General features: G+C 42.6%; 1 protein-coding gene across 14 annotated transcripts in view; it reads left to right on the top strand.

Moving 5' to 3' along the window:
• Positions 1-19,277, top strand: part of NEBL (nebulette) — a 364,159-nt gene that overhangs the window by 318,566 nt on the left and 26,316 nt on the right. For 5 of the 14 annotated variants that reach the window (XM_019834022.3, XM_019834021.3, XM_019834024.3 and 2 more), the window contains 8 exons: positions 1,005-1,097; positions 6,589-6,681; positions 8,240-8,332; positions 9,852-9,944; positions 11,229-11,333; positions 12,357-12,528; positions 14,703-14,795; positions 15,995-16,198. In XM_019834022.3, coding sequence (XP_019689581.1) covers positions 1,005-1,097; positions 6,589-6,681; positions 8,240-8,332; positions 9,852-9,944; positions 11,229-11,333; positions 12,357-12,528; positions 14,703-14,795; positions 15,995-16,198 — 946 coding nt within the window. The remainder of the gene's footprint in view (positions 1-1,004; positions 1,098-6,588; positions 6,682-8,239; positions 8,333-9,851; positions 9,945-11,228; positions 11,334-12,356; positions 12,529-14,702; positions 14,796-15,994; positions 16,199-19,277) is intronic. The other 9 variants (XM_019834017.3, XM_019834019.3, XM_019834026.3 and 6 more) reach the window with 9 other exon arrangements.

Raw genomic sequence — 19,277 nt, 5'->3', positions numbered from 1 at the left:
CTTATCTCCTGTGATTCCATGGTATTCTAGATTTTTATCTTGTGGAGGAAAACATCTCTGAGGCCTACTCTCCTACCCCCACCAGGGCCTCCTGGATTACCTAGTCTCAACAGAGGGAGTGGTTCTGTCCTCACATGCTTTTCTTACAATTATTCTATTATTCTGTAAACATTTTTTTTTGTTTTGCTTTGTCTTTTAAAATTTTTATTTATTTATGAGACAGAGAAAGGCAGAATACGAGCGGGGGCGGGGGGCGGGCAGAGAAAGAGAGGGAGACACAGAATCCGAAGTAGGCTCCAGGTTCTGAGCTGTCAGCACAGAGCCCAACGCAGGGCTCGAACTCACGAACCATGAGATCATGACCTGAGCTGAAGTCAGACACTTATCCGATTGAGCCACCCAGGCACCCCAGTTTGCTTTGTCTTTGCAAGGGGTGGCTGTTGGTAGGAGTGGAGAGACATGTGGGAAGGTTAATGAATAAGTGGAAGACAAGGGAAACAGAATGAGTAAACTTTGATGTTGGTGACAGAACCAGTATTTTCTTTGAAGAGAATGAAGGCATCTTTGTGTTTGGAGAGTAGCACTTGCTTAAAATTTCATGCTGTTTTTGAATTAAATGATACTGCTTAGTAAGCTTTTATAATATGCACTTTGATTTTCCTCAAACACACATGTGACATACATTCATATTTAAAGCCGGGAACTCTAGTTTGCCAACTTATATCCTTAGACCAAATAATCTGCGGCCACCTAGGGTAGCATGCATGCTCTAGAACAAGTATGAGAGGGTTACTTGGGGAATACTATGCAATATGAAACCAGAATTGGGCATTTATTGTGATAATGGATTATTTAATTGATTGATATGACCTTGGTACTTGTAAATAGAGGCTGTATTCACGTTACTTGAGAACCTGAGACATTGTCTTTCTTTTACAAGGATCTAATCTAGGACTTGGATTCTAATACGCTTGTAGTTATTCTTTCCTTCTCTTATAATTAAGGTATTTTATAAGAAAGAAGTAGGAGCTGGCACGGCCATAAAAGATACTCCAGAGACTGAACGAGTGAAGACAAATCAGCAGAATATTAGTTCAGTAAGTTCTCCATAGCATTAATTATCCTTTCCAAAAGCAAACATCAGCTGGATAAATGTTTTCAGTTCTTTGCTAAACTGGCTGCTTTTCTTTTATTCTTCGCTTTGTTAAAATGCTGTTTCATCAAATATCAAAGGTCTCAGTTTCAGAAGGAAAACTGTAGCCTTGTTCCCCTTGAACCTAAAGCAGTGTTTCATCTTGATATATCATAGTGCACAAGAGATAGATCACTTTAATAGTCCAGTAATGAAATCTGGGATTAGATTTCATCTTTTGAACAGAATTTTAACTGTATTAAATTTTTCAGAGAAAAGATAAATTTCAGTACCTCTCCACAACTTGGAGGAAAGAAATTTTACCCTGTAGAATGATTAAAGGCCCTTAGCACATTGATTTGGTGGCTTAAGAGAAGGTTTCAAAGGCCCCGTTTGCCTTTTTCTTTTTCCAGCTCCCAGCAAAACAAAAACATGCACCTTCACCATGATTTGTAAAATAATTTACCCTCCAGTTACCTTTGAGCTTGGGGGGAAGGGTAGGGGAGGCAAGGAGCAAGTACTGTGATGGGTAAAAAACTTCTCCATTCAGTGCTTGACAATTTACAATGAATAATTGCTATCTTTACCAACAACAATTCTTCCATGGATATTTAGTTTCTTGTTGAGGAAGTCATAAAGTTCTTTCCTGAAACCCCTTCTTTTCTTTTCTTTTTTTTTTTTTTTTCAGAGAGAGAGAGAGAGTGCTCATTTTCAGAGCATCTCAGTCAAATGCTCAGGGCTCCTGGGTGGCTCAGTCCTTTGGGTGTCTGACTCTTGATTTTGGCTCAGGTCATGATCCCAGGGTCTTGGGATCAAGCCCCATGTTGGGATTCATGCTGGGCATGGAGACTGCTTGAGATTCTCTCTCTCTCTCTCTCTCTCTCTCTCTCTCTCTCTCTCTCTCTTCCTCTGCCCCTCTCCCTTGCTTGCACTCTCTCTCTCAAAATAAAATAAAAATAAAAATAAAGAGTCAGGTGCTCCACGAACTGAGCCACCCAGGCACCCCTGAAATCCCTTTCGTGACCTTTCTCTTCACCTTCACTCTTAGACACAGAGCCTTTCGTTAACTAATTCAAGTAGGACTGGTCTGGTTAGACTTACATATCAGTCAAGACAGTATGTGGCATTCTAGAGTATGAGTATGCGTTGGCTTTTGCAGAGAAAAAATAGAAAAGGCAAGGTAATGCTGTATTAAATCATATTTCAAAAAAATCTGCAGCATACTAGTGCAGTAAAATTTCTGTAGTCTGAAGGAAGCTAGCTCCTGAAGGAGGCTTACAGAGAAGACCTTACAATGAGGGCGTTCCCATCCACCATGGCGAGAGCCTGTGTCAGGCAATGCTGGGGTCCAGCTGGAGAAGTTTGTTTGGCAGAGAAGGATGCAATGTTTGTTTCCTTCACTTTCAAATGATAATATTTGAAATGCACCCATCAGTGGACTGAGATACGGTGTTATAAATGTTCTGTGGTAGGCGATTCCATTGCCTGCAGTAAAATGACTGCCTTTTTGATTAGTTTAGAGTCGTCTGAAAAACAAAAATGTTCATCTTTAATCATGTTTAGCTTCTCACCCGAGGAAAATCGCACAGAGTAGTGCGGTTTATCATTTCTTTTTCCAGCGTCCCACTGCCTTTTCCAGCAAACAATAAATGTGTAGTTCTGTATCTCTATAAGGTTGGGCCATAAACTCCTGCTTAGTATTCAAATGGAAAGTTGCCCTTTCAAGATTAGCTAGATCTGTCAAACGAAGATATGATTCTCTAACATTTAAAGATCTCGACATTTTCCACCTCCACCGTACAAGCCTTTTAGCTATTAGCTTTCTCTGTTAAGGAGTGTTTTTGAATCTTATTTAGAGGTAGTCTTTCTTGGTGTATTCTCAATTTAACTGTTTCACCTCTGAGCTAACATTGTCGTTGTTACCCATATTCAACCTATGGCTACTAGGACATGGATGATAGCTTAGATATTTAGGTTACCATTTCTTTGCGACTGTCAGTGTGGATTTCAGCCTTCATCGTTTAAACATTACCAAGTGATTTCTAAACCCTGTTTTGTGTAGATTTAAGTCTTTGCTAAATTTCAGCATGTGCCTCTTAAGTCCAGCCTGTGTTTGCATACAAATAAATATTTATGTGTGTCCTTTTTCTTGAATCTAATCTTCCATGAATTTTAGACATATTGAAATACCACCAGATAGGATGGCATTACTAATCTTTTCATAAATTTAAAGAGCTGTTTCTTGTCCCACGCCTAGCAGTGCGCTGGCTTTATCATTTTTGTCTGGTTGATCTTCCTCTAAATGGATTTGAAGGAAGGGCTTTTGAATAGAATGGGTGACAGACTACATACAGGCTGGCTTTGTATAACGTGATTATGTGGGTACAAGACACTTCCTGACTTTTTGCCACCGGCCCTTCCATAGTGAACAGAGGTCATGGCCTCTGCTTTTAGTACATTTCCCTCCACCTTCCTCTTTCTCTTCTTTTATTGTGGCCAATTCATTTTTTCCCTTATCCTGGATTATTTGTGTGCTCTCAGTCAGGTAAGCGGTCTTCCCGAAGACTCTGCCCCTAACTCGGTTTGACTTTGGACTTTAAATGCATGATAAATTGTAATTCATACATTAATGAGTAGAAACGGCTTTTCAGATAGAAAAATGATAAGTTATTATATTACTTAAGATAATTCCCAAGGTTTTTATGTGTGTGTGTGTGTGTGTGTGTGTGTCTGCCTAATGATAAAACTTATTCTCGTAAGCGGCATTTGCTTATTGTAATTAAATAAACTCCTGTAGTATGGCTAGGTGAATAAATATGAGTTTATTTACACTTTAGGATAAAGGAATCCTAAAAGCATCACCCGCTGAAATAAAAATTTGTGTTCCCATGGAAGGAAAATTAACGTTGGCGGTGAAAAAAGTTCAACTATGTAATGGTTACAAATGCAGAATTCTTACCTTGCAAGCCTTGTGTTGAATAAAACCCGCATTGTTCTTTCAGTACATTATTCAGGTGAAATACAAAGGAGAGATAAAGCAGGCAACAGCCATCTCCGATCCTCCAGAGTTAAGAGAGCCAAAGAAAACCAGGAGAACATCAGCAATGTGTGATCATGTTTCTTTAAGTACTGTTTTCTATTTTACTGGATGGCCGTAGACAATGGGGGCCCAGCACTTACACAGGTGAAGTCCCGTGATGATGCATTCTGTTGCTGGAGGGCCCGTTCCTGGAAGGTGGAGATAGGATTTCGCCCTTCTTTCTGTTGGGCTAGCACAACACTTCGTGCGTGCATTTATTTATCCGAGAACATGTTAACTGAATGCCTGCTCTGTTCTTGTTCTTGGGAAATTCAAAGATGAGTGAGGATCCTCAAGGCCTCTAGGAGAAACAGAGGCATGAATACCCATTATGCATTAAGTGCTGTAACAATAATTAATAGTTATTGACTGTTCACGAGGCTTTTGGAGTACTTTATGCGCAGTGTGTCGTTTAACGATAAGCAAGTATTCCCTTTGCAAAGTGTTGTGGAAACGCAGAGAAGGAAGGGTATGTCCTTGAGAGAGAGAGGAAAACCCTGGGAGGAAGAGTAACATTTGAATTGGATCTTGAAGAATTAATCACAGTTGGGGGGGTGGATGTCGTGAAGAAGTGCCTTCCTGGCAGAGTAAACTGAACCTGTTCAGAGTCCAGGTTCTGGCCAAGGAGAGGAAGGTTTAGTGTGATGGGTGCATGCGATGAAAGACGGCAGAAGATGTTGGTGAGAGAGAAATTGTAATTTGGGCTCTAAGGAGTCACGTCGGGAACCCCAGTGTTTCCTAAAGTATGGTTGGTATATAAATGATAGGTGCTTGGCCCGTGAGCAGGCCGTGATTTAGGGGTTGTATTGTTTTAATGTATCTCTTTTTCGAAAGGAAAGGATAGTCGCGTTCAATTTATCAGAGACACATAACACTCCCATAAAATAACTTTATTTGAAGATAATAGTGACCTAATTTAATGGAAGACGAATACTGCAAATCACAGCACAGTTGATAGCTGGCCCGACATAAGGCAAGCGGTGTGCACACGGTAGAAATTTGGACAATACGGAATAACGGGAAGAATGTGGACCCTGGTCTCCTGGCTTGATCCCAGCTCCAGCCCTTACCTGCTGTGTAACCTTTATAAGCCACCAACCTCTCCCAGCCTCAATTTCCTTATCTGTGGCACAGGAGCCATACCATTAAGGGAGGTATTACCTGGAGAGCACTTAGCATATTTGTGAATGGATGAAAACAAGACATGAACAGTCGCCATTATCAGTTTGATTTCCCCAAACTTACATCCACCAGAAATTGGTGACGATAGTTTCTCCACATCCGTAACGCCGTTCAGCAGACTTTTCCCCTCCGAGCTCTACTCGGGGTAATCTTTCCTTATGTCCTGCCATCCGTAGAGATTACACTGGATCTTTTCTCACTTTGACGCAGACAGAGACACGGACACAGAATCTGCCTAAACTCTCAACTACATATCACGGCACAAAGAAAGCCGCCCGCTGAGGAAACCTGCCACACGGAAGGGGCCTGACCCTTGGTCATTTATTTTCCAGGCTTGTCAAGCTTCTCTTCACTGGCACACTCACGGTTAAGGGTGTGCATCCCGGGTCCATTTTATCTGCAGGCCCTGAAGGTCTTGTGATGTCTTAAAAAAAAAAAAAAAAAAAATTCCCTTACACTAAATTTAAACTCCGGAAGATCATTAAGACCGTCCCTGTGGAGTTCCTTATAATAGGATTTTAACCTCCAGTTTAACTTTTGCCTGTCAAAGATTCATTTGATGGACCTACCATTCTGTTTCTTTGTGCTGGAGGCTCATTTATTTCCCGGGGTGTTGCAGAATTGCCGGAAAACTGACCACAAATGTTGGGGCCTGATCCTCCAGCTAAGAAAGAGCACCTCAACACGGCAGGTCAGGAAAATTTCCATCAATGCGAGTCAGAGCACAGGCCTTCCCACGTGGGCACTTTGTAGATAAGGAAACTTTGAGGCTCGGGGTGTGTTTCCGCAGTGACAGCCTGTCACGAAGGGGCAGGCATGGTGCCATCCTCCTTGCCGATGAGAGGAACGTAGGATTTTTATTTTTAAACACGAAATGGTAGTTTGCTAACGTTGCCTTTGTGCTCTGAAGAAAGGAACTCACGGAAGGGATCACTTATTATTCCCGGTACCGATCACACTCGGAGGGGCCCCCCGACAAATGATGCGACGCAAAGAATAACAGCCAAAGGTAGAGTTCAAAAACATTCGGGCGAGAACAAGCTTGCAGCCTGGGCTCGTGGCGATGGTGAAGTCTGCCAGCGATGCGCAGGTCCCCGCGAACTCCTAAGGACGCTTCTTTTAATCTGTTGCGGACTGTGGGTGCACCTTTCCTTCGCATCACCCCACCCTGTCTCGCACCTTGTCTGTCTCTCAGCTCCGGTACAAAGAGCCGTGCCACAAAGCCACGCCCGTGAGCGTCACGCCAGAGATGGAGAGGGCGAGGAGAAACCAGGAGCAGCTGAGTGCGGCAAGTGTTTCCTCTGTGTTAGCAAGCGTCATGCACTTTTATTCTTCACAGTGCTCTCCGAAAAGCTCGAGCCCTCTACGGATTGGATGCTCTTTTCTGCAGTCCCATGCTCAAGGGCAGGAACTTTGGTTCTCCCGTGCGATCCGGGAAGCTTGGGATTGTCTGGCTATGATTTAGCCGTGGTCGTTTAGTCAAGAAGCCTTCGTTAAGCACCCCAGCGCGCCAGGCGTGATCCTGGTTACTGGTACACAAAGATGGGTGAGACCTAGTTGCTGTCTCCACGGGCCTCATAGGTTCCTGGGTAAATGTCTCCTTTCGGGGAAGGACCTGGAGAGAAGTGGGTGTGTTGTCAACCTGAGAAGAAGAATTTAGCTGTTAGAATAGAGCAGGAGAAGAGCCGGCTTGACTGGGCTGCTAAGACATAACGTCAAGGCAGGGAACCTTGTAAATAAAATGAAAAACATTAGTCAGTCATCAATGATTTATTGCTAATAAAGGAACGAGAGTTAATAATCGTGAGATACTTCCAATATGGCATGTGTGCTGAACGCTTTCTGTGAACCCGTGAGGTCGGCGCAATTTATTTCTCTGGTTTGTAGGTGTGGGAAGCTGAGTCGTGGAGAGGTCAGAGGACATGCCAGGGACCCACAGTTTGAAGGGCCGAGCTGGGATTTGACCCCAGGTCTCCCTGGGTGCCCCTGGGGACCCCAAGTGCCCCCTGCTAGCTATTTTTCCCATTTTTTGGACCCTCTTGTGGAGCTTTTACCAGTATAAACAATAGCGTTCTTCTCCCAAACAGGTAGTTTTGAAAGACTTTACAATGTGAGTGTGAGTTCTTACAGGTAGAGGAGAAAATCAGGCTGAACACCACCTGATCCTTATAATATCCCCGGAAGGCAGTAGGAGGGAGAGATCTTTAGCTTCTTTTGAAGGTGGAAGCCCCAGGTCAGAATGAGAGTAAATGGTCCTCCCCAGGCTGGGCCAACAGCTTCGCTGTGGTTCTCTTGGAATGGTTCATTCCTGTGTTTCTCCCCTATATTCCCATTGCTTTTAGTGGTGGGATTTGCAGTTTGCTTTGGCATTGAACAGCAGAATATTTATTGAAACCATCATTTATTTATTTATTTACTTATTTAAAAAATGTATTCATTTGGGGGAGAGTGCAAGCGGGGGAGGGGCAGAGAGAGGCGGACAGAGGTTCCTGAGCGGGCTCTGCGCTGACAGGCTGACAGCAGCGAGCCCGATGTGGGGCTCGAGCCCACGAATCACACGATCGTGACCTGAGCCGAAGTCGGACGCTCAACCGACTGAGTCCCCCCAGGCACCCCTTGAAACGTCATTTTAAAGAAGCACAACGCCATTTTGTGCTTGCCACATCAGAAGAGTAAGGATCCAGGCGTGGACCTGAACTGACCGGTTTCTGCATGCCTCCTGTGGGGACAAGTGTGGAAAGATAGGGTTAATTTTGAGGCTCATGCTCTGTGGAGTGTGTGTGTGTGTGTGTGTGTGTGTGTGGACCATTCTGCTATCTACTAAAATTCTCATTTATCCTCCGCAGGTAAAATACAAAGGAGGAGTTAAACAAGCAACTTCAATTTCTGATCCACCAGAGCTGAAGAGAGCGAAAGAAAGCCAGAAGGACCTCAGCAATGTGTGACCTTAGTAACTTTTTTCCTTATGACAGCAAACGTATTCTCAACATTGTCAGTGAAGAGTTGTGCTTATAAAGTTCTCAAGTTGATACTGTGCTCTCAGTCGACTGCCTGTCTAGCTTGAAATGGTGTGGAGTGTTAGGTGTGGGTACAGCCAGGCATTCCGGGCTCCAGAGTGCCCAGTGACCGCCAGTTGTGATTTTTGGCGACCGATTATCGTGGCTCCCTCTTGTCCGCACGCTTACAGTTGCTGTCGTTCCGCAGAGGGGTGCGGCGATGGCTCCTAGCGTCTTGGCCCTTCGAATAAGCTTTCCCACTGCCTTTCTTACCTGTATGTGTTCTTGTTTGTTAGCCTGTCCAGCCCTGTCGCCCACTCCCAGCTCTCGTCGCTTTATTTTTGGACGATGACTTGGGGGGTAAAATTATAAAGTGTGTAAGCCTGCACAGGTCACACGGGACAGGCCCGTTTTTCAGGGCACTTGTAAAGGGGGCTGTTCGTTTTTCCTCAAGCACCAACTCCTGGCCTGTTCTTAACCCCTTTCTGGTTTTGTAATCCCTAGGTGTAGTTCAAGGAGAGCGTCTTTTTTTGAAGTCATTAACATACAGATTGGGTTCTCTGCGGGTGCCTGGGTAGCTCAGTGGGTTAAGTGTCTGACTTTGGCTCAGGTTATGATGTCGCGGGTTCTTGAGTCTGAGCCCCGCGTCAGGCTCTGTGCTGACAGCTCAGAGCCTGGAGCCTGCTTCGGATTCTGTGGTCTCCCTCTCTCTCTGCCCCTCCCCTGTTCACATTGTGTCTCTCTCTCTCAAAGATAAAAAAAAAAAAACAGTAAAAAAAATTTAGATTGGGTTCTCTGGAAGAGGAAATCTAGAAATCTATTAGGTTCAAAGAAATATTTTATTCTTCAAACCTTTAAAGTCTTTGGGGGCAGATCATAAAACAAAGGCAGGCCGTTGTTTGGCCATTTTCCTAACAAGTGTGTTTTGGAGAAGTAGGTGCCCATCTCTGCCCGATATATCTAGGGGCAAGGTTGATATAACTCCATTACTCTCAGAAAGGAGCTTAGTTATTGAGAAGGAAGAATGGGGTCGTGGGAAGTGCAGCGACCAGTTTTTGGATGACCACAGTCGCCTATTTAGGCATCTTTTTGAAAACCCTGCTGCAGTTAATTACTAACAGACTACAACTGTATATGGGTACGAGTGCCTTTAAGCGATATCCATGAAAGACATTTCTTACCATGTTCCTTTGTGATGCAGTGCTTGTGTCCGCTTTCCTGACAGTATGCCCATGTATTTGAGTGTATTCACGGTGACGTCATTCCCAGCCATAGACGCAATGGGATGAATTGAAATTGATTTCAGATGCAAGCCTTTTAAATATGGCTAGCCCTCCGATACCATCCTCTTTTTTCCGTTGTGCCCTTTTCTCGGCTAGCTCTTTAAAATAGCTACTGTGAGACTCTTATGTAGGTGAATTGATTCACCGTGCTCTTTATTTTTTATTCTCCGCAATGATAGGTTTATTATAAAGGTCAGCTGGGAAGAGCCACAGCTTTAAGTGTAACTCCTGAAATGGAAAGAGTGAAGAAGAATCAAGAAAATCTTAGTTCGGCAAGTTGCTTTTTTCATTTTGGTCTGTTACAAAGGATGCGTCCTTTATTATTTACTTGCAGTCCTTTTCTTGTTGTTTTTTTTTCCCCCCGTGAAAATAAAACGTACTCTCAAGAAACATTTGTGATACATGCAGTAGGTCCACGTGTAATTTCAGATGATTTCCAAAAGCTGCCGTTGCGCAACTTGACGTCATCATGCAAGCCCTTCCTCGGTATTTCCAGATGTGACCAATGGTTACATTCAAAGTTTAGTTTTAAACTATATTATGCTCCTTTAAACAATCATTCATGTTATTTTAGCCAGTGTCTTTGAAAGTGGTGAAGTCTTTGATGCGTAAGTTAAATAATTGTCATTGTGCAGATGTATCCCATTGAATGTGAATTGTTAGATGTTCTCTGCAAAACAAAATCAGAAATGACTCATTACTCCAGAGTAGAGACCTAGAGGGAAAAAAATCTTTAAATTCATTGCGTATAGCATTCAGTTATTCATTAAAGGCCCGTGGTGCACATCAGTGTCTTATTTGGATTGTATGCTTTCTTTTAGTAAATATCAGGGCTTCAGTTCCGAATTGCACATATGTCCTCAGGTCCTCAATCGTTGCTTTCCTCATATCATGCATAACCAGCTTCATAGATAACAGAGTTCTGCTGGTCAGTTATCAAGAAGATAGCTCATGCCAGGGAATCAGCATTTAGGGTTTACGGTTTAGAGTTCGCCAGTGGCATTTCTGTCCAGAGATGCTGACCGTATTTGACATAAATTACCTTTAAGCTGTGGCCGCTTAGAAGGAAATTAGATCTGATACTCACAGTTTCTTATTCTCCACAATGGGAAAAAAAAATAAAAGGAAATAGAGGGATGCTTGGACTTGGTAGGTATATATTCCTCAACAGTGTTATGGTGGCAAACGGGGAAATATTAGAAACAGAAAAATAAATTTAGGTTCCATTTAGTGTGGATTTTTCCTGTTTAATTCAGTGTGGATTTTTCCACTGTTTCCGACTACACTGTTAGTGGATATCGCTCACTCACACGTTGGTTTTCGGTTAATCGAGAGATTTAGATGGTTTTTGCTTTAGTTTTTAAAAGTGAACTTTGAGAGCAAAATTTTAGATTGTTACTCTAGAATGACATGTAATTCACTGAACAACTTACCTGGGGAATCATTTTGAATTTGTTGTAGATGTGTCACTCATTTGGAAAGTTTGAAAACGTGGCGTAATGTTTTCTCTTACAATTGTCGTGTTGTTTAAGTACGTTCTACTGTGTCCTTTGCAGGTAAAATATACCCAGGACCATAAACAGATGAAAGGTAGACCAAGTCTGATTTTAGATACGCCTGGTCTGAGATATGTCAAAGAAGCACAAAATCATATTTCCATGGTAGGGTACAACCAGCTCCTTCTTCTCATGACTAAAACATACTAAGGAACGGCCCCACCCGGTATACAGAAGGCATTGTTCACCATTAATCTGGATAACTAACCAGCATGAATGCAAAGCAAAACGCAGATGGGACCCTCCTTTGGGGGGGGGGGACCCTCCTTTGGCGGGGGGGACCGCTAACCACACTGAAATGTAATGGAAATATTTAGTCTAATAAAGTAATTTTTCTCAGTGATATTTGGGGTGTGTTTTTATTTCTAACATGACTACTCTAAATGCATTTTGTGAAAGACATTTGCTTGGACTTCTTTTCAGTTAATTTGAAGACAGAGCTTGGTATGTTTACATGTTGCAAAGAATGTAAAAGTTAGGTATGTTTTTCTTTAAAGCAGTTGCCTGAGATATAATTTATCAGCCATAAGGTTTCTTCATTTAAAGTGTGCAATTCAGTGGTATATAGTAAGATTTATAGAATTGAATAACTACCACTGTAATCCAATATCAGAACATGAAAAAAATGTGTGTTTGAACTGTGTGTGCACACACACTTGTGTGTGTGTGTGTGTGTGTGTGTATATATATATGTGTATATATATATATATATATACAAAAAAAATCATGTCAATGTGTGGAAATAGAGTATCATTTTAAAACCTATTAAAAGTTAAAAAATAGCAAATTAATTTATACCTAAGTTAGTACATTTTAGGAAATCGCCAGGATTAAACAATATATATCTTTTAAACCTTCTCACCGATATACCGGTTTATATATAATTTAAAAGAGCTTCTCACCATAATGAGGAAAACCGTTGTGAAAATCTCAGCACTTGATTTCTGATGCTAGGAAGCTGACATTTCAGACACCATTTTCGGAGTAATTGGAAAAGACTCATCTGTGTGGAAAATAGTCTAGATGTAGTTGATTCTGTAACAGTTGCCGTTATGTCGAAATTGTGTGAGCTCTGTTAACAATCAGGAAATTTCAGTTGGAGTTTATGTTGTTTTTCCTTTTTTTCAGGTAAAGTATCATGAAGATTTTGAAAAGACGAAGGGCAGAGGCTTTACTCCTGTTGTAGATGACCCCGTGACAGAGCGAGTGAGGAAGAACACCCAGGTTGTCAGCGATGCGGCCTACAAGGGCGTCCATCCTCACATTGTGGAGATGGACCGGAGACCTGGAATCATTGTTGGTAAGCTGACGGTTCTCAGCAGGTGTGCACAGTCAAAAAGGTGGTCCTTGCCCCCGCTGTAGAATCAGCCTCCTTGTTCATTGGACTCGTCCTCAAATGTTGGATGTGGTGCCCAATTGAAAAGGGATGACAGGCTAAGTGTTAACTGTGCCGCATTGAATGGGATTCACGGTCCTTGTCAGCTATCATCGCAAATCTTTTGGATTATTGGACCTTCTCTGTCTTCAATAACTTGCTGGTCTTAAGAGTGTTCTTACTTCTTAAGCCAAGGAGCGGTCCAGATACCAGCCAGGAGTGATAACAAAGGCCGGACAATTGTTTTGTTTTCCTTTAGCTAACGTACTTGAGCAATGCCTTGTAGTGCAGACATTGTCTACATGGGGGACAGAAATAATAGAACCGATCCCATGTAGGACCTTTTACCACAAATAGAAGTGCCAGAGAGATTCTGATGGTATTCCACAATATGAAGAGCTTATATTTTTTTTGATATTATCCCCGAGTGGGGATAACCGAGAGCTGTCTGCAAGTGCCATAAATCTGAGAGGAAGGAAACTTCTCACTGTTCCTCCTAGTTCGTCTGGGCGCATGTTCGGAACAAAGTTTTGAATGGTGGCTGAGACAGCAGTGATCACACCGGAATCTAAGGCAGGGCTAGAAAGGACAGTTACTGAGTTTTCGGTACGCACAAACGACCCATACTTCCAAATGATTGTTCTTCTTCAGAGCAGTTAGCGTCTGAATTTTTGTAGCTAGCCCAGTTCTAAAGCTCAGATAATATTTTTGGGAACCATGCAACATGCTCACCAGCAATCTCCATGTGAAGTTAGCTTCATCTTCACAAGTAAGAGCTTGCCTTTTGGAACTAGTGAAAGGCCATTTAGAGGTGAGCTGAGGGACGGAGGTGCGTATCTGACAGGGTAATGTCTTCATATAAAACAACGGTACTGAAGTCAGGGCATAAGTTTGTTGAGTGATTATTAAGTGAATCTGCAAGTCTTTTCCAAGAGGGATTCCAAATAGATTGGCACACCTTCCAGATAGCTCTGCACACCTTCCAAAGTTGATTGTTTAAAAGAATCATATTCAGTTGGGTGGATGGGTTGAGATGTTTTTGTTGAAAGTAACATGGAATTCGTTTCTTTTCTTTTCTTAAAAAATTTTTTAAAAATGTTTATTTTTGGGAGGGAGGGAGAGAGAGAGAGAGAGAGAATAAGTCGGGGAGGGGCAGAGAGAGAGGGAGACACAGAATCTGAAGCAGGCTCCGAGCTCTGAACTGTCAGCACAGAGCCCGACGCGGGGCTTGAACTCACGAAGCGTGAGATCATGACCTAGGCCGAAGTCGGACGCTTAACTGACTGAGCCACCCAGGTGCCCCTAGAAATTGCTATTTTTTTCTAAATGCAACATACATGTCTCTAAATTATTCCCTGACTGGGTAATCCAGAGGTCGGTGCATTTCTTCTTTTGCGGGGGAGACTGTTTTCCACTGAGGACTTCCCTACGAAGCCCCAAAATGCAGTACATTCCACAAACAAACTTTTGAACCAGGCAGGGAGTAACTGAAGTGAGTTATTTTTAAAGTTTACTTATTTATGTTTTGAGAGAGAGAGAGAGAGAGAGAGAATCCCAAGCAGGCTCCACACTGTCCGTGGGGAGCCCACCGTGGGGCTTGAACTCACGAACCGTGAGATGACCTGAGCCGAAATCAAGAGTTGGATGCTCCTACTGAGCCACCCAGGTGCCCTCAGGAGAGAAGTTTTTGTTCTTTCTTTGGTTTTCTCGGACAGAAACCTCTCAGTCACTCCCTGGGAATTACTCACATGTCCTTAATCAGCAGTTTATGTCAAACATTTTACTTCTTTGAGCACGAGTGTTGGGGGTTCAGGGATGCGGGGGGTGTCTGGTATGCATGTGTGTTGGGTGATGAGTCACAGGCTGCAGACAGAAGGACAATGAAAAATAAACCAGGCAACTTAAATTTGCTCCCAAGATTTTCTTACCAAATCCATGTGGGTGCGACTGTCCCTTCGTTCTCTGATGTCTGCAGGACCGTGGGTTTGCCTCTACGTGTTTGCTTCTTATGTACATCTTTTTCCAGACTTGCGCTTGACTCCGGTGCTGGCTTTTTGAGATTCATTCTTGATTTGTTGATTTCTTCCTTTTGGTAAAAGACCTCAAAGTTTGGCGCACAGATCCTGGCTCCATCTTCGACATTGATCCCCTGGAAGACAATATTCAGTCTAGAAGTCTCCATATGCTCTCTGGTACTGCTTACATTTTGAGTTCCTCCTCATTTACGTGGTTTTGTCCTCAAAGTGCAGCTCATCTGAGCCTTAGAGGCACCTGGTGCCAACTGTAAATTGCGAATTTTTAAAGTTGAGGATTTGAAAAAAAAAAAATGCCACGCTGCTTTAAAATGCCATTCATCATGCAGGAAAACAAACCTCGCAAAACAGCTTTTTAATATATCGGACCTAGATTAGTTTGTCCCAGGTTCACCTAGAAAGGTGTCCAGAGCTTCCTTGTTTCTGCTGTTCATTAGTGAATGTGATTTGATAGGTTTTCTGGGCTTTCAAATGCAATTATTTGGATTGCGTTAAACTGCTAAGATATAAAGGAGATTCGTTTCTCCTTTATATAAAAGGTGAGGGAGGTGTCCTATATAGCATCATGAATGTGTTAAAATAAAATAGACTTTTTGGTACCCTTAAAATTTATCTCTGAGTTTTCGTATAATGCAGAATTTATGGCGTATGTTGCAAGTTCACTCGACTTTTAATTTAGACCGCGTGTTTCTAATTAAAAGCAAAAACTGAATGGCTTGGATATTTGGGTACAGGGATAGCATGCTTTGACATTTCAGACTTTCAGACAGTGTTGAACACACAGAAGCCTTGACAGTGATGCAGTTATTTCAAACAATATAAATAGATGTATTATATCCTTTGGGTCTGTCTCTACCCCCTGATTTATATTCTACATTTAATTACTGACATTAATAAAATGGAAAGCCCAAGGGAAAATAGGGACTCTAATACTTTTGTCCTCGGTTTGATCTACATAAGCAGCCAAGCTCTCATTAAATTTTCTGAAGATAAAGAAAAGGCAACAAATACTTACGCTTGGCGATTCTTGAAAACAGTTATGTATAACCAGATGCTATGTTTGATAGAAACATTTTAGTTTGCTAGTGTTTCCTTAGTTCTTGTTAATTCCCCACCCCACCCCCATTTCTCCTTTAAAATCTACACTTAAAATGAGCATAAGTGATTGTTCAACCTTGATGCACTTGACACAGCATATGCGGAAGTTTGGTAACAGGTGGCTAGAACTTGTAATGCCTGAGCTTTGGGATTTTTATTTATAAGAGACCTGCTTTGTGTCCTTGTTACGCTTTTCAGTAATTTTTTTGTTGTGGTTCTTCAAGTCAATCACAAATACGAATATTTTCCTTCCGCTGTAGAAAAGGCGAGTCACTATAGGAGACATCGTTCTCGCTCTCATTCGAGCAGTACTTTTGGCACAGGTCTGGGAGACGACAAGTCAGAAATATCCGAGATTTACCCCAGCTTTTCATGCTGCAGTGAGGTAACCAGGCCGTCGGACGAAGGAGGTGGTAAATTTGAATCAGTCTCAGAGAACAATAATACAGTTTTGCAAACCTGTTGTAAGTGTGCCTAACATTCTTCACCTTTGCACAAACATGTAGCCTGGGTGTGTTTGAAAATTTTAAATTCTGTTCAGAGAGTGGAGTCCTTTTCTTTTATACTGCTAATTTGCATTCCTGCACGTTTGTTTTTTCCTGTCTTTCTTCACTATTTTCACCGCCAATGGATTTTTAATGACAAAAGGGTCTTGGGACCTGCTGTGTGAGTTTGTTGCATGATTGTGTGATGGAGGTACACAGCCAGAGTGGACATTTGGGTTCTGTGGAGTTTGCGTTTGATTTCCATTGAGGGAAATCAATCTTACAGTTATATTGGAACAGCTAGAAGGGGTTGCTATGAATTTGTGTGCATTTATTATTATTTTATTATTACTTTTTTTCAAGTTTACTTATTTATTTTGAGACAGAGAGAGCGAGTGCGTGCAAGTGGGGGAAGGGCAGAGAGAGAGGAGCCGAAAGCACAGAGCCCGATGTGCGGCTCTGACTCAGGAACCATGACACCTGAGTCAAAGTGGGACGCTTAACCGGCTGAGCCACCCAGGCGCCCCTTGTGTGCGTTCTAACGTTGGTATACATTTGCAGACAGAGTTAGATCTTGCCTAAAAGAAATCGGCTATAGGGGCGTCTGGGTGGCTCAGTCGGTTGAGTGCCCAACTTCCACTCAGGTCATGATCTCACAGTTCGTGGGTTCGAGCCCCGCGTCGGGCTCTGTGCTGACAGCTCAGAGCCTGGAGCCTGTTTCAGATTCTGTGTCTCCCTCTCTCTCTGCCCCTCGCCTGCTCACACTCTGTCTCTCTCTCTCTCAAAAATAAATAAACATAAAAAGAATTAAAAAAAAAAAGAAATTGGCTGTGATACTTGAGATACGAGATTTAAAAACAAAACAAAACTGGAAAATACTGTTCATTGTTAATAATCTTCCCTATGTTTTATGTAGTCATCCCTTCTCCGGTTTTCTATATCCAAACTGGCAGATTATATCTAGACCTTTTAGTTGAAATTATTTTGGATGTTCAACTAATCCTGCTGACAAAGGTCTTATTAAAAGTTAAGACCATGGCACAGCTCCATTTTAGTGCCACGGGGAAGGAGGTGAGGGGTCTGAAGCACATAAGAATAAAAAGAACCCTGAATTTCCTCTTCAACCACAGAGGTCCTATTGCTGACATCCCAACGGCAGGAAATTTTGATGCTGAGCAACTTAACATGGGGGTGAGGAGTGGTTGTGGAGAAAGCAAAGTGACCAAAGACCTGATAAAACCGTGAAAGCCCTTGCAATTGTATGATTGGTGGTTTTTGTTTTTTTTTCATCCATTCAAATAAAGCACTTATGAGGTTAGAGTCAATTACATCCTATACATCTTAAACTGCATATTTAGACTGGCCTTAGCTGGGTCGAAAGTTTTGTTTTCTTTGATGTTTCAGTTTTACTGAGGTACAATTGACATGCGAAATTGTAAGATATCCGAAATGTCCATTGGGATGATCTGATATGTGAGTACATTTGTGAAATGGACTGCCCCCCACCCCCCAGCTGGTTACTTAGCACATCCCTCACGTCACATAGTTATCTTGTGTGTGTGTGAGAACGTTAAAGTTCTACTTTTCTAGCAAATTTCAATGATACAATACAGTGTTGTCAACTGTCGTCACCACGTTATACGTTAGATTCTCAGAGCTTGTTCTTCATATAGTTCCAAGTTTGTACCCCCTTTCCAACCTCTCCCTGTTTTCCCTACACTCCAGCCCCCGGGCAACCACTTTTGTGCTGTTTCTATGAGTTTGCCTTTCGTTTGTTTGTTTTGGTTTGGTTTTTAAGATCCCACCTTACTAGGACGTTTTTAAAGATCTCTTTTCTCTATGATTCTAATGAAATGTTTGTCAGGTACTTTTGCCGTCTTGTAGACACAGCAGTCATGGGGGACCTCCCTTTTCTGTGGCTGGTTCTCTAACAAAGGGTTCAGTAACTTCTTGAGTTTTTTGATTTTGGACTTGGGGTTATTGATTTCTCCCTTTGGTGTCCTCTGTGGTTCTGGAGGTACAGAATAATGCCGATGTTTGATGAGACGAGCAAAATGCAAAACAAATACAAGAATAAACTCGGAGCCATCGTAGTCAACTTTACTCAGTCCAGTGTTTTAGAGTTGATGCGATGTACCTTAGAGACTTTGCTTCAGCAGTGACCCTTCGACTTCACGTCTGTGCACCCAATACAGCATTCATTCATTTATTCACCAAATGTTTATTGAGTGCTCTTTTACACCAGCCAAGAGCTCAGATCTGGTGATGCATAGTGCAGTGAGCAAAAGAGATGTGCATCTGGTCTAAGGGACTCGGAGTCTGGTGGGGGACTCTGACATGAAACAGATACTGACCCACGTAATGTATAATTAAGAACAGAGAAGGGGCTTTGAGGGGGAGAGCGTGGGGGCCACAAGAGGTACAACCGGGGAATTTGATCTGGTCTTGATGTCAGGGAAGCCTTCCCAGAGAAGGAGGATTTGAGCCGAAACGCAAATGCTAAATGATGTTAACTGGGCCAAGGAGGCTTTGGGAGAAAAATGTCTTTGCGAGAGAGAACGGAGCACTGAGATGGTGCGTGGGTGAGATGTTCGAATGGAGGTGTCGAGTAGGCATTCAGAGTCCAGAAGGAAGGCTACACTGGAGGTCGATGTGGAAGGTGTCAGTGATGAGGACTGGGATGAGCCTGCGTAGAGAAGAATTCAGACCCCCTCCCCCAAACATCTCCAGTCCCTCTGCACCTGCTGACTCTCCCTTCTCTGTCCCCAGGACTGCACTGTGAAAACCCGCTGTTGTTGGCTTCTCTCTTCTTTCTCTTCCCAAGCCATACCTTCTCTTTTCTGATTACTTCTAGCAAAAGGACCCCATTCTATGTCAAACTGAATGAGAAAATGTCTCCATTGAAAGACAGTATACATACATATTCTTATATTTATGCCAGAATGTAAGATTAACACTTGATTGAGAGGGCATAATTACATTTTTTTAAATGGAGGAATTTCAGACGCCATGTTAGGTGGCGGTGGGGGTTGGGGGCTGGATTTCTGACAGGAAGGTG

The sequence above is a fragment of the Felis catus genome, chromosome B4, assembly GCF_018350175.1.
Source record: "Felis catus isolate Fca126 chromosome B4, F.catus_Fca126_mat1.0, whole genome shotgun sequence".
NCBI lineage: Eukaryota > Metazoa > Chordata > Mammalia > Carnivora > Felidae > Felis > Felis catus.
The sequence above is the reverse complement of the archived record's forward strand: the minus strand, read 5'-3'. Positions and strand labels throughout refer to the sequence as shown.